We start from the raw sequence: 22179 nt of genomic DNA, 5'->3' as shown, positions 1-22179 counted from the left end.
AAGGGGTCAGAAGAACAGAAGGCGAAATTTCTAAACCAGGCCACCTAGTTTGGTGCGCAAGAAAGCCTGGCCTTTCTCCAGTTGTCTCTCCTTATCGTCAAGCCGCTTAAGATGTTGGTTTTTGCGGAACTCTTTCCGGATTGTGGTGAAGTAGAAATCACGGTCAGTATAGCGCAGGCCACGTCCCTGACGCAGCAGAATGCGATAGAGGCTTAGCACTGCTTCACGGGTCCACGCTGCCATGGAGGATGAACAGAGGGAGGGTGAATTGAATGTACCTAGAAGAAAGAAAAGCAACACAATCCCTTTTGTTAATATTTCATTTATCTTTTCCTACAAGTGCCTGATATAGGATAGGCTGAAACAAAACTGGCTACTATATTAAAAAGAAATATAAAACAGCAAGCTCTGAGTCCAATGCCACATTAAAGACCAACAAGGTTTTCAAGGTATAAGCTTTCAAGCATCAAGACTCCCTTTATTAAATACTGTAAGGATCTGGTCACTGAGCTTTCTAGCGCAGTTTTCTACTTCATCTCCCAAAAAAGGGAGGAAAGAAGAAGTGGAAGGCTCCATTTGTCAAATTAAATGATCTCCCAAAGCTAGCAAGGGAGGGGGAGAAGGAAATTCACAGGCCAAGAACATGCATTACCATATCCCACCCATCATGAAACTTGCACAAAATCCCCAAAAGTGAATATGATTAAGCAACCTGTACGATATCTGATATCTGACAAAGGAAGCGTTGACTCTTGAAAGTTCATACCCTAGAAATCTAGCAGGATTTCAGTCCAGGGGCACCTCAGAGACTAACAAGATTTTCAGGATGTAAGCTTTTGAGAGTCATAGCTCCCTTCTTTAGACACCTTCTCCAGCTGTGACTCTTGAAAGCTCATACCATGAAAATCTTGTTGGTCTCTAAGGTGCCACTGGACTCAAATCCTGCTGTTCTACTGCAGACTAACACGAATACCCCCCTGAAACTATCCCCTAGATATTCAGCTGGTCTCTTAAGGTGCAACTGGACTTGAATATGCCTCTTTCCAGGCACTGTAATTCAGTGTAGAGGGAAGGTCAAGGGGCCAACATTACCAACAGGGACAAGCCCTGCGGATCTTGGAGAACTGATATTAAAGGTCAGCTGAGGAAAACGGGAAAGAAACCACCACCCTCTCGGGCACTCCGCAACGGCGGGCACCTGAAGGGGCCACCTAGGAAGAAAAGCCAGGTCCCTGCGGCGCTCGAGGGGCTCACCCGCGGGAGAGACGAGAGTTAAAACCCCGGCCGCGTCTTCTGGCCCCTTCACGGCGGCGGCTGCGTCGTGTTTCAGGGGCTCCGACCCCACCTCTTCCCACTCCCGGCTGAGCTCGCGGGGTCACTCGGCAACATGGCTGCTTCACTTCCGGAGGATGACCTCCTGCGCTGTGGAAACTCAAAGAGGTAGAGGAAGAAGTAAAATCCCCGCGCAAGGCAGGGAGTCTTCTCTTCCGGTTTCCGTCCCGACTCTTCCCTGTGCCAGGCACTCGTGGTGGGAATGTCCCTGTTGAAAAGCACAGTCACCCTCCTGCAAAAGGTGTTGCGGGTGGGGAAATGCACCTTATCTACCTTAGCTTGCACTCTTGAAATCGAAGATGTACTAATTATTATTAGTTCCAGGTGGGTCGCCGTGTCGTAGAAGATTCGGGTCCAGTATCACCTTAGAGACCTACTAAATTTCCAGGGTATGAGCTTTCGAGAATCACAGCTCTGAAAGCTCATACCCTGGAAATCTAGTTGGTCTCTAAGGTGATACTGGACCCGAATCTTGCTCTTGATTATTGTTATTGTTACTGAAAAGCATTCAAACCAAAAGACACACAGTGCCTCCTTGTTTGACTTTTGATTTCTATGGATTAAAAATTAGATCTGTCTCGCTGGTGGAGTCCATTAACTGCAATCACAAATTGGAAGTGTTGCAAAAATAGCAAGGCTCGTAACCTGGTGCTTTGCCCAACGATTACACCAAGACTTGGAGAACTTTGAAGAGGAAAAGCTTTTATTCCAGGAATCAAAGGGGTACAGAGTTTCATCACCCGCTAAATCTCCAGGAATTTCCCAACTCAGAGCTGGCAACTCAAAGTTTCAAGCCAGTAAAAACACTCTGAGCCCACCCTAAAATGGCGGGGAGGGTCTTTTTATACCCGTTGTGAGATAAAAGGCCCATCCTCTTTTCTCAGCTCTAAGTGAAACGTTCCCACTTATCCAGCTGGTTCCATCCGGTAGTTGTTTACTGCTTGTGGTCTTGCTGGTGAAGCATTTTTCTGCCGTACAGTTACACTCAAGGCCAAACAAAAGCTGCTTTGTATTTCAAGCTAGCAAGAAAAATGGCTGTGCTTTTGCTCACAAGGCGCCTCTTAGAAGCTTAGCTGAACTGTTAAGGGACAGGGTAAAAGCCGGAACGGGATGGAACAGGACGGAACGGGCACTAAAGAAATGCCAGTGCCACAAAAAACAGTGGGATGTGTTAGAGACACTCCAGAACAATATTTTAGAAATGAAAACTCTGGACTACCCCGCTTTTATTAACCCATTCCATGCCAAAAAGCTCCCGGAACAGCACAAAACAGGCCGGAACGGGCACTAAAGAAAGGCCAGGGGGCGGGGCGGGGGGTGTCGCGCCGCGGGCCCCGGGGGTCCGGCTGTCTTTGTCTGGGGATGGGGATGGGGATGGGGATGGGGAATTTTATTTTTGGCAACCTCTTCTACATGCAAAACTTTTTTGGTACAAAGTTAGTAAGTAATTTATTATTACAGCACTTGGCCAGTACGTTAACCATAAAATTTAAGTGCACATTTTACAACCATTTGAAACATGAAGCATATAAGTATATACAATTTAAAAACATAATTTCCTAATATCTATCAAAATTTGTAAAAACCAGGAAGTCAGCATAGTTCTAAGCAAGCAACTGAAATGGAGGCCTAGGCTCTAATGGGCTTTAACGACCAGAGCACAAAATTTCGCTATCTGGTGTAATACAGTAAAATCGGAGTTTGACAGCAGTTTCTCTAATTTTTTCTTATCCGAATGTTCAGAGATACCATCCAGAAAGGGAATAATAAATCTCATACGTGCTTCCTTATAGAAAGGGCATCTCAGGAAAACATGTTCCTGGGTTTCGACCTCCCCAAGTATGCAAGGACATAGTCTCTCATTCCAAGGAATCTTGTTAAATCTGCCATCCAGAACAGCAGAGGGTAAGGCAGAACATCTGGCCAAAGTAAGCGCTCTCCTGAGATTATTTACCTCCAGAATGGATAAATAAGAAGCAGGTGCAGAAATATATCTGTTACTAGGAGGAGCTATAAAAGCAGGAGTGCCTTGTAAGTCGGATTGTCGTTCAATATCATCTATCCTTTGCCTAACCATTTGCCTTGCTTGATCGCTTCCCATCATGAGAAGTACTTGAGGGGAAAATCCTATTGCCCTGATTTTCTGTCTAGTGGCAATCATCCACTTGGACTGAAAATCATCAGTTAAGATTAGGGGTAATAAACCACAAGGATTTAAATTTATCCTTATCCATAGGAAGATGGAATGCAGGGTGATCTTTGCTTCAACTTTCTGCATGCCAGTCTCAAGGCGAACCATTGCATTAGAAACACACTTTGGAACTTGAAGGACCGCTCTCAAAAATTTCGATTGAACTAACTCTAAAGGTGCAAAACAAGAAGTTGGTGGTCCAAGAAGTGACCCGTATAACATCTGAGTTAGTGATTTGGCCCTAAACAATTTTAAGGCTGCCGGCACAAAATATCCCCCTGAAGTGCGGAAGAACTTCAGTATACTTTGAGCAGATCTAAAGTTGTAATGTTATAAAATGGTAAAAATTTCATAAAATTGTAATTTTACTAACAATCCAACTCAAATAAGTTTATAGATAATTCAAACAGTATTGCTTCTATAATCATATTAGGCATAAATGTTAGACATAACTTTTAAACATTAAGTAAAAAGTATTAAATAATCGGTAGAGATGGGTTGAAGGTTTTATCTTAAATCCTGAGCAGCTTGAAAACTTCAAGTGAGAACTGAAAACACGTTTCTCTGTTTTAGAGAAACTGCTTTTCAGTACAAAATAAACGGGATGTATGTTTTTGTTGCACTCTCCCAACCAGGAGACAGACTCCTCCTAAGAGTTTAATGGCTTCTTTCATTAACAAATGCTAGTTGTTTTCATTACATGAGGTATCAAAATATAAATTTTTATTTAAATAAAACAGAAAAATAGAACAGATGAACACAACAAGAATTAAGTTTCCTAACATTTCTTAATGAAATCTAACTCAGTCAGATTAACGATGAAATGCATTCAAGTTACCGTAGCACATATTACAAGGGTAAGTTTCCTGCCTAGATCTTCATGAGATTTCTTTTGGCCAAAACCCTGATCTGCTATTTGGATTACCATTTTTATATATTATCTTATGCAGAAATCTAAGACCCTTTCATATGATAACAAAGATAAATATCAAACCAATCATAATCTAATTCTTTTTTACTATTTCCAATCATGTGACATTCTACCTAGCCAAAAGTACCACTATGCCCAGCTGCAAGATAAGAGATATGGATAGTAAAAATGAGAAGAAAAGTTACATGACCAGATCATCCTTGGTCTCTGCTAACAATTACAGAACATGTATCTGATACTGTTCACTATTTTTAATTGGCTGTCAAAGATAAAGCACCAGTTATACACCATACTAGAAAAAGAACTACAGTGATGTTCATACAGCGTTATTTAGAATGCATATGTTTCACGAAGTATGTGTTCTAAACCATAATCAGCAGTCTACTGGTTTGAATCCCACTACTGACATGAGCTCAGTAGGTGGCCTTGGGTCAGCCACTCCTCTCAGCCCCAGCTCCAGTGTGGGGATAAGAATAACACTAACTTGTTCACTGCTCTGGGTGAGGCACTAATATGTGTAGAGGAGCGGTATATAAGCACAGTTATTATTATTATTTATATTTCCATGACACCATCCCTTGACCTGTGAAATTAAGTATTTTGATAAATATGAAAGTGATACAAAATATAAATGCATTGCATAATGTGTGAGTGTACATATACAAACTTTAAAAATTGTATTGGATAATACCGCAAAGCATGATTACTGAGAAAGCTGCTTTCACTGCTTTCAGTGTGGAGAGCTGCTTGTAGATCAAAACAACCTGACGAGCTGTCTTCATGCAGAGTACACTTGATTCTCTTGGCTTTCAATTCTGCTTTCGTTCAGCATGGGTAAATCAATGTGTCAGCAGTAAACATTTGTATCACTCCTCTCTGAATGACCTTTTAAATTTTACTGCCTATCGTGTCAAAGCAATTAAAATTAACAATACAGTTACTAAGCTGCTAAGATCAATTAATGGCTCTTAGGCTTTATCTATTGATCTAGTGACATCTTCAAAACCCACTGGTAACAGACTATACATACTTCTCTTCTATCCACAATATATACACGAGGATTGATTACATATTCTTATCTTCTAAATTACATATTTAAATGACATATTCTTATCTCCTAAATTAATTAGTCAAACTCTTACATCAAGGATTGGTGACAAGTTGTGGACAGACTATGCTTGGACAGAATGTACACTGAGAATAAATGACATCAAATAAATTGGAAACTAAATAAATCACTTTTATTTAACAAATAAATTTCTTCTGAAGTCTCTTTAGAAATTAAACAATAGAAACAAACTATGTGGCATTCCTCAAATCCACGTGTAGGATGCTATGGAAGTGGTACTTAGAGGGAAATTAATCTCCGTTGCCTCCTGTCATGAAGAGCAAAAAGAAAACATTAGAAATGAAATGATATCTAGAATAAGAAAACTAGAAGATGAACACAAAAAAGGCCACCCAATCGATAAACTTGCTTGCATGAAAATTAGAGGAAAAAACCTCCTCACATTCTATACAAGCTATTAAAGGCACCCAGGAAAAACTCAAACTAATTCTGTAAAATTAGCCGATGTATTTGCTGAATACTACCAAACCATTTGTACATCAGACAATCCTGACACTAATCATATTTTAAATTATTTATCATCACAGGAAATTTGGAAAAAAACTCACAAGAACATAAACAATATCTGGACCAACCAGTCACAACAGAAGATGTTACTGTCACTATCAAATCCTTGAAAAAAATAACAAAGCTTCAGACAGGGATGGATTCCCTGCCAAATTTTTACAAAAAAATACATTCACCTACTTTCAACTCCACTAACTGCCACATGCAACTCTGTTATGTTAGGAGGTAGCGTCTAAACCCGCAAGGTCTGCTCCCTCTGTTATTCCAAGACAATCTAATTGGCAAAAGGCGACTCTGAAATCCCTGGGAAAATTCGGTCTTTCCCCTCAAAGTTTGCTAGTCATGGGGTTAGACCGAGCAAAATCACTCATTAAGCAGAGAGTGACAGACATTTGAAAATTGAAAGGATGGTGATCCTGGCCTCTACCCTTAACATTCCTGGGCCGAATCCACATTACATGTTTTTCCCCGCATTTTCCCCACCTTTCTTTCGTTTTTCTGAGCACCGTTCACACCACCGCCATAAATTTCCGGTTATTTATCGCATTCCACCCGTTTTCCCCACAACAGATTATTTGCAGGTTTCTCATGGGGGACGTGAACGCCTCGAAGCGGATGTTTCGCATATTTAATTTAAAAATTCCTTACTTCCGTATCTCCGAACGATTCCTGCATTCCTATTGGCCAAGTCCGCTTACAAGCATTCCATAAATGCCGATCCACCATGTACTGTCCAACTGCTCTGCAATGTAAAATTTGGCGTTCCCGGAACTGTGATTATTTCATGTCCTAACTCTTTATTAGAATTATTCCTTTTTTTTTCTTTCTCCATAATTTTAAATTTTTTTTTGATAAAAATAAATGCCATATCGAAATTTCACCATCATGTTCTATCAGAGCAAAGATTTTAAGGACGGCCATTGTGCCGTTTCGTGTTTCCGGGGGGGGGTGGAGGAAGAGGTGTTTTCAACTTCCTTCTTTTACTCGATAATTTGGTATATCAATAGCGCGATAAATAAAAAAATATATAAAAAAGGGGGCACCTCAGATTGCGGCGTTTCCCGCACTTTGACAAATCCTGTCTAGAAGAAAAATTTCATGTTCCCATCTCATGGATGAGACGCATTTCATTTTTTGGGGAACATGCTTTGCCCAAAAACCCATCCCGCACATGACTGCCTTGGCTTGTTACCGTGAGTTAGCCGAATCCTTGTTTTACCGATCACTGGTTCGATGTCACGCAGCGCTGGAGCAACATCCTCATGATTCAAAAGTGCATCTGATGTTTGCAGACCTGTCCTCATGGGGGCAAAATCAGGAATTCTGCTCTGAAATGGTATGAGCTTTATTTAACAGAAGACCACAAATTATTTTTGGACATAATCCTGCTATCCTGCACATGGACAGCGATGTGCAGAGATACTCATTTTGGGCTCACCGGGGAGCTCAGGACCAGTGTACCTGACGTGCTCTTCCCATTCTGATTGTGCCATGGCTTGTCCACACCCATCATCTTAAAATTGTTTTTCTGTTTCAGAATGAGAACTCCACATCAAGATAAGATGTTTACTTTTTTGTGTGTGTAAAAGTTGAAGCTTTCCAACCAAACACAAAGCACAGTGCATGGATTGTGTTGCCATGTGTTAAACTTTCCAAGCATGTTGATGTGATGCTGGTGACCATGCTCTGATGTGTGAAAACACACTACTTGTAAATTAAACTTTCTGATCTCGGTTCTGCTTTTCAGCACTGCTTGGACACTCGTGAAAAGGAGATGTGAACTCATGTTTGACAGCACACAACCCTAAGGCTAATACACGTTGTACAATCTTTGCTCCTGTGCTTTTAACCAAAATTCAAACAAGGGGATTCTCCCCCACCCATACCACAGTACGGCTATGAGCACCCCAGTGATACCCCAACGACCAATAAACTTCAGGATTGTTTGATGATTCCATGCTCACCGTTTAACCCCAGAACTGTGTGGATTCACCAACATGTTTATATATGGAAAAACCTAACTGTACACACCAAGCATGACATCAGATCCCCTCAGAGCATGTTTTGTGGTTATTATGATCTCTCCTCTGTAGCCCTTCAAAAGAAGCACATGTGAAGTCTGACAGACTAATCCGGCTCAGCCATTGTGGATCACTTGAGGGAAGACCTCCAGCAAGGCTCACGATTGTCGAGGTGGGACGTGGCAAACCACACGTTTTAACCTACTCTCAAGGAAAATTTACCTGTGGACACCGTAAGCGGTCTATGATTTTGGTCACCTCACAATTGGCACAAGCCATGCTACGGATGGCTGTGCCGCGGATGCAGAAATGGCAGAAAACATCAACTTTTTTCAAATTTGACAATGCTATCTTTTCTTAAAATTGGCCGTCATTGTACATCACCTATTTTTGCTACTTCGAGGACAAAAATTTGAGCAAGTCACAAACAAACGACTACCATTAAGCTGCACAGTTATATGTTTTTTGTTAACCATGCACTGTGGAAATTGTGGAGGGTCACGCTTAGGATGGGTTGCAGAGCCAAGATTTAACTTCAATGAGACTTGTCCAAGGGGGCCCACTACCTCCAGCGAGAAGTCTGAACTGGTGCTAAATGTTTTCACATATTGATTAAATTCATTTATATTTTGAAAATGATCTGCACAAATTAGATAAACCTTATCATGATGAATTTTCCTCTTAAAAGCTGGACTTTAAACACTATGTGACATGCTTGTGTGATTCTTTTCATGACTGGTTTTATTCCAGGTGGCACATCTAGTTTTAATGGATGTTTGAGCCGCGTGTGCCGGGGGAATTGTACTGTATGTAGAGTTATGTTGACACCAGGGACGGGATCCAGAATCGGCTTCCAAATCATTAACACGACTGCCTGAATTAATAATCTCAGAATTAGACTTTTGGTTGTTACACAAAGGGGTGATGGACTACTGGATTTATACAACCAAGAATTGAGTTTTTATTACTTTTAAAGAATATTTAACATTACATTGTTTGTTAATAACGGGCAATGGGCAGTGAAGAAACAACTTTTTCAAACATATTTACATTGCAAAAGATCAAACGTTGAAATTTTTTTTACAATTGACTCTTGGAAGAGTGGCCAGAGGAGGAAGCAAGAGAACGCTGCCGCTCCCGACGTTCCATAGCAGTCATTCGTCTCCCAAGCCTGCTAACACGGCTCTCAGTGCTAGAGACCCTCTCTTGTAGACTGTTTACTGTGTGTGAAAGGGGGAAAATTTTTTTTAAGAGACTTGGGATTCCATACCAAGGGGTGGATCCACATGTAATTCACTCACTTGAGGATCCCAGTCTCTCTTCCATCCCCTCCATTGCCACCAAAATATCATCCAATGATCTCCTTGGGGCTCGAGTAGGAGGGGGTTCATGCCTGCTGGTGGACGGAGCATCACCGGCGGGTTCTGTTTGGCTTGCTGTTTCACCTGCTGAAAATAAAAGGGGAAGACAGTTTTATTCAACAGGAGAGAATTGGACTTTTTGCCACAGAGATGGGTGCCTTTCCGTATCGTCTGCTATCAAGATTCTCTAATGTGAAGTTTAATTGTGAAAAGATACACATAACATTGCAAGAAGACTGAGGGTTACTAGTTTTTGGTGTCCTACTTTACAATGGTGCCAAGGTATATCTCCATCACACACCGGTAGCGATAGGCTGACCTCTTCCTAGAATGCCTCCCAGAACAATCATCGGATACTTGCCTAGGTAGTTGCTCAATCTACTTTCGTTCCCTCCTTCGCTTAATAGTTTTTTTGGAGAATTCAGTGGGGCTTGCATGCCGCTCCTCAGAAGTAGACCACTGCAATTGAAAAGAACACCTGCTCTCGCCTATTAAATGTAGGGTCTTGACAGGAGAGGGACAAAACCAGGGAAAAGAGTAACCCAATACTCACCGGAGGGATAGTATCCTGAGTCTTGGACGGTTCCCTCTGCCGCCGCTTGCTCCTCTGATCCTGCGGCCTGCTCATGAGAGGGCCCCTGCTCTCCCTCCACTTCACGGGCAACGGTCTCTCGGCCACGTATGAGCGCTGTTTGAAGTAGGAAAAAAACATTTCAAGCGCTGCCATGCCCCTCTGAATATGATCTTTACATTTCAGACAAAAAATCTCTATGCAAAGCAATTGGGTGCTATTTCGAGAGGTTAGGGATTTCCTGCCCATTCCACTACGGATGTTGGTTTTTTAAGCATGTTGAGAAAACCCATTTTCGGGTGGGCATGCCACTGACGGATAGACTTTCGGTACTTGAAAACGTTATTCAGGGTCAGCATTACTTTGCGTCACCGACAATGACTGGCAACCCAAGGGTGTTTTACGTGCATTCATTCAAATGACATTAAAAAATGGTTGCCATTGCCTTTACGCTTTTGGGTCTTTTTATTTTTCCACTGTACAGAAATAATTTTAAACAAATTATGAAGAACATACCTGCGTGTCGCCTTGCCTGCCAGCTGGGTTTCCCGGCGAGATCCCAGAGGCGCATCATCGAGGCAAAATAAGGGGGCTTCCCACTTTGGCGAGGGATGCCCTGCCATGCCTCCAGCGCACCGTAAAATGCCGCCTTTACCCGCTTGAATTTAGAGCGGCACTGCTCTGGACTCCTGCTGAACCCGCGATCACACATCTGCCTCGACAGCCGATGAAAAACCAGCTTGGTGGGCAGATGTGTGCTCTTCATAACACGCTCCGATTTACCAGAGCGTGCCACCAGGTCCAGCAGGGTCTCCACCTCTTCATCTCGCCAGAAAACACCCTTGGCTTTGGAGGCCATCTTATCATTTGAACGGGATACCGAAAATGTGATCTGCAAGGGATGAGCACGCTCTGGTAACGGCCCAGAAAATTCAGAAGCGAAGTCGTCTGTGATTGGTTAAGTTCAAATTTTCTGTCCAAAGGCTGTAGGCTTTGTCTCAATGGCGGGAAAATGAGTTCAAACTCCTTTTTTTTATCTGTTCTTTGCAAACAGTGCACCTCAAACATCATCAAACTTGCTGCTCAACCTTTGCATCGCTCAACTCCATTTTCATGACTAAATTGTGTCATATGGTAACGGAGAAAAGGGGATGCGTGAAAGCCTATTTCCATTGGATGTTGGTTGACCTTGGATTGGGCATTAACACTCTGATTCTCCTCTGGGACGCATAACTTCACTTTCTTTCACAACAGATAACTTAATCCGTCACAGTCCCTCGAGCAGCGCACGGTGTCATTCAGTCAGATGAACGGGGGAACGTTGTTTTTTTTTTTGGTATAACGAAATTTTGATGTTTGAAAAAATTAAAAAATAGAGAAAACCGGTTGGCAAGTTCTGCGCATGGCACCCAACACACCATTCTTCCGGCGGAAATTATTTGCGCGGGAACATTTGAATGTGGTCCAGGAGAAGAACGCAGAGGATAGTAAGTGCTTGCTTCCTGTTCTGCTGACACAGGTTTCGTGAACAAAGGCAGAGCCAGCACTCATCAAAGGTTGGTGGAGGAGATCATCGAATCTTCAAACTCTTGAGAGATGGCAGGCGTTGGTCACAGTGTTCCTCGCTCTGCAACGTGGAGGGAACGCGAGGTGCTTGACTTGCTTTCTTTCTGGGGGGAGGAGAAGATCCAAGAAGCCCTTAGAAGTTCACACAGAAACTTGGATAATTTTGAAAAAATAGCAAGACAGATGGCCTCCCGTGGGCATCGTAGAACTGCAGTAGAGTGCCGTAATAAGACAAAAACCATGCGATTGGAGTATAAACGAGTAATTGCACATAATGCAACCTCCGGAAACGCTCCCATGACATGTCCCTATTTTCGAGAGCTGGACAGTATTCTCAGAGGAGACGCAAGCGTGAAACCAAAACGTATTGCCAGAAGTATAAATTTTGAGTTCTGCTGCCCGCGTAACGATGTTCCAGCAATGGTGATGGAAGGCTCTGAGGAACTCTTTACTCACGAGTATGTCACCATCAATCTCGATCCAGTTAGGAGCTCCTCACCTGCGTCCATTATTGAACGTGAGTAAAAATCACAAATCTCAAGTTTCCAAACTTCATAAAGAGCACTTTTTCTGTTTCAAAAAGAATTCCTTTCAGACACCCCCCTTTTTTATTTAATCTTTACAGAGAACAACTCCTCATCATCGGCAGACAGTGCTGCGGAAGACCTAGACCGAACAGTTGATGGCCTGGTGGACAAAGGTGAGCATATATTGTCATGAAAACCAATCCTACTTGATGCATGGGTGTTATAATCTGCAACATCCAAATGTTGGTTGTCCATGAAATAAAAAAAAATTATTCTGTATTTTTAACTGATTCTTGGTTTGCGGCCATTCTCACATGCTGCACTCAATGCACGCTTATACAAATGCTACCTAATGTTGTGCAAGCAGAATTTTTTCTGCAAAACAACTAACATGAACCTTTTCCACCCACCAGAAAATGAAGATGCACGTGCAAACATGGATGAGGACGCAAACAGCGACTCCGATCTCCCGTTGCACCTTCGCACACGAGCAGTTGAAGGTTTGTTACATTGATTGTTATGATGGTTGGAACACCTCGATCCAGAAACGGGAAATAGAATTACCTAAATCTCCTCTCATTCATCTGGATGAAGTGTTTGCGAAATACCTGCACCTTTCCCCAATTTGGAGCCTATTTTTTGGAGCAAAACGGAAACATCATATTATGGACAGAAGGAATGGATGTCTGTTACTGGTTATGGCGTGTGTTGTGATACCATCACTTCCAAAGCCCCTTTGTGTCCTCTCTGGGAAAATATTCCATTTTGTGGTTGTTTATAAATTTCACAACGTGTTACTGAAAATAATGTCTCTGAAGCCGCAAGATTGATGTCCATGTTGCGGGACTCCACCAGTGTTTTAATATGTTTGACTAAACTAACCCTCACACACATTTCCCACACCCTTAAGAGTCGTGTGAAATCTGAATTCGTGACCGCAACCACACCATTCTTGTGCCACACGACCACCATTGCAGCATGAATTCTGTTGATAACCAGAGGTCTGGAACAAAATAGCAAGCAACATGTGGTGGAAAATTGGAATGTTGAACCTCTTTTAACAACAAACATGTATGTTTGGCATTGAACCAACTGTCTGTAGATAAATTCGATTAACTTATTTTTCCTGTTGACATCCAGGAAGAAGCAACACTTGCCCTAGCAGAACTGTCGCCCGGCACAAGGTTAAGCAACATAAGGAACAGGAAGCGCAGGAACGCAGCAATTTATGGTGTGGCGGATCAGATGCTGAGCCACTCCAGGGAGGAACATGATTCTCAACTGGCTGAGTGGCGTATTGATCGTGAATTAATGTGTGGTTGGAAGGCAGAGGAAAAGAATATTCAGAAGGAGTTTTTGGAGGAGACAAGGAAGGAGAGGGAAAATTTCTCGCAGGCTTGGAAACAAAATATAGAGGTAATGGGTGATGCTGTCAAAACACTAAGAGCACTAGGAGAAATGCTTGCCCAGCAGAGACAACAGAATGCTGTTAACACAAATGATGTGCAGAACACTGCAGCCAGCACCAATGCTGTGTCAAAGTCTGCTGCAGCCAGGCGCTCATGTGTGGGAAAAGTAAGGGATAGGCTAACACTCTGAGAACAGAGCTATAACTTTGCTTTGTTGAGATGCTTGATCCAATTGTGCATAGAACAGGCCACACATTAAAACCTTTTTGTGCCCTGTCTGTTCCTTGATCACAATATAATTATCTTTCTGTTAGCTTTTTATACAATTGACAGTTTCAATAAACGCATCACAATTGTGTTAAGAGACAACCATGTGCGATTCCTGTTTTCGATCTCTCATATGTGAGCAACATTTTTTTGTATTCAGTGTTTAGTATGCAATCACAACAACCTGATTGATATATGATTTTCCTGAGTACGTGTGAACAATCTTTCTGTAAATAAACCTCCTCTCTTCAATGATGACTTCCTTTGATTCTCACGTGCTGGTTTTATGTTCCAATCTCATTACCTATGTCCATAGTGTAAACTGTTTTATAAGCTAGTTGGATTTTCAACACATGCCTGGACACAATATTTTTATTTTTCACCATCACCTATGTATGATTTCTTAGATATATTTGCAATAAAATTACTGTTGATTCCAGGAAACCATTGATCGAAATTCAAGAAGTTAGGGAATCCAAGGAGAGATCCTAATAAAACCGTGCGTGGATAAAAATGCACACAGGGAATAATTTCTGCTCTCTACAATTCCAGATCTCTAATTAGACAATGTTGACAATCACATGCCCTCACCATGAGGTAAAAAACCCATAGCTTGGAACTGTGATGAGTACCATCACAAACAAAGCTGCTGTTCTGCCAAAAAATACTGGCTACGGATTGTTACCGAAGGTGTGGCCCAGATGAGCAAACGATAAAGCGGTTTGTCATCTTGAATTTAACTCTCTCTTTTTTTCCCCTTTGATTGAGAAAAAGTGTTATTTTGGGGAGATTGGTGGTGATGGATGGGATCAACGTAACTTTCACAACAGACCTCCATTCCCCGACGAGGTGTTGCTTGCAGTCCAGAACTGGCACGGCTACTTTTGGACTAGCACCACAGTCACGCGGTTCATGCTTAGAAAAACCATTTTAGCTTCCAAAGGGTTGCTTGAATCTTGTAAGATTTCCCACCTGGTCCTGACCACCGCCCTTATCTCATTGATAACCCGTCAGCAAAGTGTCAAGGTATGATAAGTTAAAGGAATTTCTGTTGTGGCAGGCTGCTGTGGCATCAACTGCAATCTAGAAAGTCTAATTTCTATGCAGGGTCAATTAGAGTGATTTAATTGTTGATTCATCGAGGGTCTCCCCAGCACACAAGCACACTATGCTCTGCAGCTGTCAAAAAATATTGAAACAAATATCTTTCAGAAGTCAACATCGCAATAAAAGACACCTAGAGATGGTTTACTCTTAAATTTTGAAAAACACCTTTTTATTATACATACCCAAAGAAAAAGGAGTTGGTCAACATTTTAGTGGTGTGAAACAATAGTTTTCCCATTGACAACAAAGCTAGGTATGTTATCCAGATGATAAAACAACAAACCAGATATCGCAGCAAGTCTTGCCCATGCAGGACACTCAAGATCTAATGCAAGACATTACTGCTATGCATGAATTTGGAGACTGCATCACGCACCATCTTTCCCTCTTCCAAATGGCGGCGGTCTGTGGTGTTCTGTGGCTCCTCCAGCCGAGATAGTAGAATTGGCGCTGGACTAGATTCTCCGCCAATTATTGGGTGCCCTTTTGTTTCACAAAGGTTGTGCAGCACCACACACGCAGTCACAATGGTGACCACATTTTGTTCCCTGACCTGCAGTCGGTGATCCAGACACCTCCATCTGGATTTCAGCCGACCGAAACAGCATTCGACCACGTTCCTGGCCCGAGATAACCTGCCATCAAAGCGACGGTGGACTGTGGTTGTGGCAGATCGACCGTAAGGCTTCATCAGCCACTTTCGCATTGGGTAGGCACCGTCCGCAATAACCACCGGCGGAATGCGTACCCCATCCACCACAATGCAGGGGTTTCCTGGCAACAGTGTTCCTGCGTCCATTGCTGCGCAGAATGCGGAGTGGGCGAACACGAAGGCATCATGGTTTTTCCCACTCCAGCCCACCTCCGCATCTACAAATCTGCCCTTGTGATCCACCGTGCCCTGAAGTAAAATCGAAGAATAATTCTTTCTGTTTCCGTACTGGTCAGGACGCCCACCAGGAGCACAGATAGGGATGTGTGTGCCATCTATGGCACCCACACAGTGTGGAAAGCCAAGCCTTGAAAAGCCGTCCATTATCTGTGGTAGAAAAAAAGGGGAGATTATCATATGACAGGATTCATTTTATTAGCACAAATATCATTCACACAACCTCTGCATGCACCGACAGGTAATCCCTTGGGTGAACACTGGAATTGATGTGTGCACTACTTGTCACTGGAGGTCTGCTCTCCGCAGGAATCATTTATTGGTTTGTCTAACCGACTGTATTGCACTTTAAGGGAAGTCCTGCTAGCTGAGGAATGTGATGGAGAAATAGGGTGATAATATCTTATAGAGAAGGAAAATCAGGTTTTGTTACTGAAACTTCAAGTTTTATATAATGCCCATAAATGAAATTTCATTCATATCAATAGAGAAATATAGTGTGGACATCAAGCACCTCTAACTTTTCATGCTTGTTGTGGGTTATTCCGGCTGTATTGCTGTGGTCTTGGCATTGATGTTCCTGACGTTTCGCCAGCAGCTGTGGCTGGCATCTTCAGAGGTGTGGCACCAAAAGGCAGAGATCTCTCAGTATCAGTGACACTGAGAGATCTCTGTCTTTCTGTGCTACACCTCTGAAGATGCCAGCCACAGCTGCTGGCGAAACGTCAGGAACTACAATGCCAAGACCACGGCTATACAGCCCGGAAAACCCAAAACAACCATCGTTCTCCGGCCATGAAAGCCTTTGACAATACATCTAACTTTTCATGTTTTGTTTGCAAAAGACATCCCATGGAACTTATAATATATTAACAGTGCTTTTTTTTCTTCAGACAGATGTGAGGGTTGTGCATAACATCCCAGGGCAACATATTGGTAGACAGGCCCCCCCCCATGCATTTTCATCAAATTTTCTTTAGGCAAAAAAAAATGATCCCCCGGGCTCAAAAAAATCTGCTCCGAACATTGCAACATTCAGCTGATGGTTTGCACAATCGTATCCATAAACTTAGATCTCAGAGCAAACTGCAAAATAAAATCAACACTCACATGACACAAAGAATCACTGTAATGTGCACTCTAAAAGGCTTTTTACAAAAAAATACCACTCTGCTTGAAAAGATTCTCTAGCAAGGCATTATCAAGTTTGATATAACATTGTGGTGCAATAACGATTTTATGCTGTATCAATATCAAACTTACTTCTCCAATTGCACCGCCAAAGGTCACGGTCTTTGAGAGGAGCTCCATATCTACTGCGAGGCAGAACTCCACGACTGCTGATGCAACGGTGGATTTCCCTATCCCGAAGAGATCACTGGCCACCTGATAGCTGGTTCCACTCGCTAGCCACCAAATCGCCACCGCAACTCTTCGCTCGACTGATATCGGGCTACGAAGGCACGTTGTTTGTCGCTGGAGCCTCGCTCGCAGAGCCTCAACAAGTTCAAGGAAAGTTGTTTTAGACATTCTAAAACGACGCATCCATCTGCGATCGTCCCAGTGCACAAGAACAATGTTTTCCCACCAGTCTGTACTGCGTGGGTACACCCAGTGCTCCCTCGGCTCTTCCATCACTGCCAACTGAAACCAACGCTGGATGCGATTGCGCCTCCACCTTCGTAAACGTGACAAGGCATAGTTGGTGTCCGAATTTTTAAACAGGAGTCTGGCAGCGACACGACGTCTCTGAACATAGTGTCGCCTGTAGGCGAGCATCATCTGTGCAGTGCACTGCATCATGATCCAAATCACATTAGACATCATAGCAATGATAGGATCCATGACTCTCGAAACACCCACTGCCACCAACAACTCCAAAACCAACCAGCCACTAACACCCACAAAGAGAATTTTCTTACATGCACCCCTTTTTATAGGCATTTCAAACATCCCGCCTGAAAACGCTAACCAATCGTTACGAAAGCGATCATGTGGTATGTCGCTTTAATTATCTCCCCTAATACGGACAAATCGAAATAACGGAAAACTTAACCCCACCAAAAAAATTCGAAAATAGGGCGGGAAACTTATCCGTCCAATGGAAATATGTCACATGGTTTGGATGATTTTCTTTATATGTCTGAATCGAAATAACGGTAATCTGCACTGGGAAAATAAAAAAAAAGGGGGCGTGGAATGAAGGAACCACCCACTTCAACGGCTTCTCAAGAGGGAATGTGAACGGCGGACGACGCAAGATAAACGCATTTCAAAAATGAATGTGAACGGAGAGGAGAAATTTGCGGAAAAGAAAAACACGGATGTTGTGCGTTTGAAACGCGGAAAATTGGTGAGTGTGGATTCGGCCCTGTTTCCAGTCTAACCCATGAGTTAGGCATGCATTTGGGCACTTGTAATAGAGCTCTAAGGAATTTGGAGTGCACTCTCTCAAGTTGAGAGAAAGAGGAGGATGGCAGCCCCAAGAATGATCCGTATACTAATTGGGCCAATGGTTTGGCTTTAAACAAACTGAGTGCAGCCGGTACATACTGCCCCCCTTGTGAGCGATAGAATTTCAGTATACCGTGTGCTGTTTTGCTCCCACATCAGCAATGAAGCTGCTATGTGTTGTTTTGGTACCTGAGGCTTGCAAAACTACACCCAAATATTTGAAGCTGGTAAGTTGTTCTAACTGATGCCCCTGAAGCTCCCATCGTCTGATCTTTGGATTTTTACTGAAAGCCAGGATCTTAGTTTTTTGGTAATTAGTTAGAAGGTGTTCAGTATCACAGAATTGGGAGAATTTTTTTAGGGTTCGTTTCAGCCCTATGGGGGTCCTAGAAAGTCATACAGCATCATCTGCATAGAGCAGTACGTGAATGTGCCTATTTGCTAATTTGGGAGGGTGCAATCCAGGGTCATTCAAAAGGTTTACCAAATTGTTGATGCAGAAGATAAACAGAAAGGGGGCTAGAAGGCACACCTGCCTGTAAGTCTGAATGGGGTCAGTCAAATGCCCAATTCGGCTGCACCTTACTCAGGGCAGTTTGCTTGTGCATAGCCCCCAAAAGGGACAGCAGTCACCTATCAATAGAGGAGGCCTGCAGTTTCCTCCAAAGTCTATTTCTAGAGACTGTGTCAAAAGCTGCTTTCAAATCAACAAATGCCCGGTAAAGTGATGCTTGGTCTCCTGTAGCGTATTTCTCTACAAGGTGTTGCATTACTAGGCAGTGATCTATTGTTGTTAAAAATTTCTTCAGCAGATGTTTTGTAGACAACTTGCTTACAATGCTTAGTAAGCTGATTGGTCTATAATTGGATGGATCCTCCTTCTTTCCCTTCTTATGGAAGGGGACTACTATAGCCATTCCCCAATCATTGGGGATGTAGCCGGTTTCATCAATATAAGTAAATAGGGAGGCTAGGAAAGTTTCCCACCAGTCCTTATTTGTTTTTAGTAATTCTGGAGATATTCCATCAAGCCCAGGGGCTTTTGCATTCTTTAACTGGCTAATATGAGCTTTTACCTCTTCGGCATGAACTGGGGGGCATTTGGCCAGATTTTCTATTGTTAGGGCAGGAGGGGGTTGAATAGGATCATCATACATTTTTTGGAAAAAAGAAGACCATTTATCTGGGGGGATAGAGGAAGCCAAGGGGGAGGCGGCTGTGGAGGCGCGGTTTGACACTAGTTTCCAGAACACCACTGAGTTTTTGCTCGTAGCTGCTTCAATTATATTGGCCCACAGTTTTCTGGTATGTTCTTTCTTACAGCGGGCAACCAGTGATTTATATTTCTTTTTTAAAAATGAAAGAGAACGATATGCATCTTGTCTGGTCTTTTCATCAGCTCTCAGTGCTAGCTTACAGGCATAGATTAAAGCATTTTTAGCACAAATACAGCTTTGATCAAACCAAGGTTTAGATGACAAATTGGTCTTGACCAGTTTTCCCTCTCGAGCACCTACCAAAAGTGGCCTTAAGGATTGGACGAGGTCATCATAACTCTTTAAAGGATTTTCAGATTTTGAGGAAACCTTAAAAGCTTGGCTATATAGTTGTAGGTTCTAGTGCAGAGGTATTTTTCCCTGCACTTGTTCCTCTGCAGCAAGTATGCTATGCGCATTGCTACAGCAGAATTTCCCTACTTTCCTCCCTTTTATTGCAGCCATGAAGCTGACTTTCTGCCCATTTCTTTCCAGACACAGCAGAATAGCTGTGAAGATTTTAGTGTTTTCCACTCTGCCTCTTCTCTTGGTGTTGCTGGGATACAGTTTACTCTATGAAGTGGGTTTTTTTCTTAGCTCTGGAGGCAGTTTCCCACCTTTTCCCTTTTGTTTTCCTTCTCACTTCTTGCTTGGCTTCCTCAAGTTGCTGAAAAGTTTCTTTTTGTAGCATTGGAAGCTATTTCCCCACCTTTTTCCTGGCTGGCACAACAGAGTGTCTTCTACTCCCACCCCCTTCTCATGTTTGCTGTGAGACAATGAGAGAGAGAATTGTGTTGTACTTGAAAAGGAGATACTTTTGTCTGCAGTTACTTAATTTGTTTGCTTTCTTCTTTTTAGCTGGCTCTCTGGAGAGCTAAAAAGGAGTAGTTTCACTAAGGATTGTTCCTCTCAAGTTGACTGAGTCTTCTGAGATAACTTTGAGTAATTGAGAGGGCGGTAGCGGAACAGCTGCAGGTATACCTGGGTGATGCCTCTATCCTGGATCCATTCCAGTCCAGCTTCAGGCCCGGCCATGGTACAGAGACGGCTCTGGTTGCCCTCACAGATGATCTGCGGCGACACCTGGACCGGAGTGGGTCGGCACTGCTGATACTTTTAGATCTTACAGCAACATTTGACATGGTCAATCATAATCTTCTGACCCATTGCCTTGCCGATGTGGGGATTCGTGGAACAGCCCTGCAATGGCTGAACTCCTTCCTTCACAATCTAGGACAGAGGGTGGCACTCAGGGAACAGATGTCTGCTTACCAGTCTTTGGTATGTGGCATCCCTCAGGGGGCGATTCTTTCCCCGATGCTATTTAACATCTATATGTGCCCCCTTGCCCCGTTAGCCCGCAGCTTTGGGCTAGGTTGTCACTGGTATGCGGATGACACTCAGCTCTATCTGCTGATGGATGGTGTTATGACCTTTACTTTCTTTAGGGTAGATTTTTCTTTTAATCTATCCCTTAACCCTCTGGGTAGTCTGCTGCCACCCGGAATATTTTATTCCAAGATATTTTATTTAAATTTTCCCTTTGGTAACGTTCCTAAGCGTCAGGCTCCTTCGTGGTTCTATGTGGCCCTGAAAATAGGAATGGGATATAGCAATGACAGCTACACTGTTTTGCTATAGCAAAACAAAAATAAGCTTTTATTTATTCGAGAAGCGTATCGGTTTCATAAACGTAGTTCTCGGTTCTTAAAGTTACTTCATTTACTCTCGTTCACACAGCTGGCCTCTCTTTCCCTGACTGAGTGTCCTTTCACAAACGTGCTCAGTTCAGGTTCCACACAGGTTATATTTCTCTCATAAACACTTCAACATATTCAGGCAGCACACAGCTAGCCTGCTTTCTTCTGACTAAAATTTTTCTCTCTACTCTCAGTCTCAAACTGCATTCACTCCACCCACCCTCTCAGTCCTCAACCAATCATATTGTCAGAAACTGTTTTAACCTAAGTAACGCCATATTTAATCGTGTAGTGTTTAGACTTCTTTCCCTCCAGGCAACACCTGCAAGGAGCCAATTCCATGGGAAAGGATCCTGTCTTATCTGCTGTTTCGACCTTGGCCAGCTCAGCGCACCTCTGAGAAGTTTTGCTGTATGAACTCGGGCGGGGGGGAGGCTGGGCTCCGGGAGTGTGAAATGTAACAACCTTTGCTCTATGATTCATTCCTAGCAACGCTTTGCTCGGCCAGGATCTCTAATCCTGGAATATGCACATCTGGGCTTGAATGCTGTCTTTCACAATAAACCTTTTGAAATCAAAAGACCTCGTCTTCTTGCACAAGGGAGTGAAACAGACTATCAAGTCTGGAATGCCATAGCCTGACACATATCACTCACTCATCCATCTCCTTCACCCCCCACTCTTCACCTATCTCATCAAGCATTTAAAGATACATGCACACATTTACTTGGAATCATTACAGATGGCCAGTCCGATCTTGCTTTGGATTCCTTGGTCAAGGGTCTTGAGGCTGTGACGATATGGTTACATCAGAGTCGCCTGAAATTGAATCCCCTGAAGACAGAGGTTCTGTGTCTGGATCATGGGGCAATCGAGCTGGGAACCGGCTCCCAGCTGTTGATGGGGTACAATTGAAACCTTCCCTGATGGTGAGGAGTCTGGATGTGACCTTGGATGCTAC

The 22179-nt window shown here is 43.0% G+C and overlaps 1 protein-coding gene across 1 annotated transcript; it reads right to left on the bottom strand.

Annotated features, from left to right (window-relative positions):
- Positions 1-24: 24 nt before the first annotated feature.
- On the bottom strand, positions 25-1388 carry LOC129336032 (MIEF1 upstream open reading frame protein). The gene is made up of 2 exons (XM_054988989.1): positions 1255-1388; positions 25-278 (listed from the first exon to the last, which is right to left on the bottom strand). Exon 2 carries the CDS (start codon positions 241-243, stop codon positions 31-33), a length of 213 nt encoding a protein of 70 aa, XP_054844964.1. The 5' UTR covers positions 244-278; positions 1255-1388; the 3' UTR covers positions 25-30.
- Positions 1389-22179: the final 20791 nt, after the last annotated feature.

This window comes from Eublepharis macularius, chromosome 9 (assembly GCF_028583425.1).
Source record: "Eublepharis macularius isolate TG4126 chromosome 9, MPM_Emac_v1.0, whole genome shotgun sequence".
Taxonomy (NCBI): Eukaryota; Metazoa; Chordata; class Lepidosauria; order Squamata; family Eublepharidae; genus Eublepharis; species Eublepharis macularius.
Note: the sequence above shows the minus strand (reverse complement) of the source record. Positions and strands in the feature narration are given on the sequence as shown.

What these genes read in the sequence shown, in the direction of transcription:
- LOC129336032 (XM_054988989.1), bottom strand. Translation starts at nt 243, where the DNA reads ATGGCAGCGTGGACCCGTGAAGCAGTGCTAAGCCTCTATCGCATTCTG.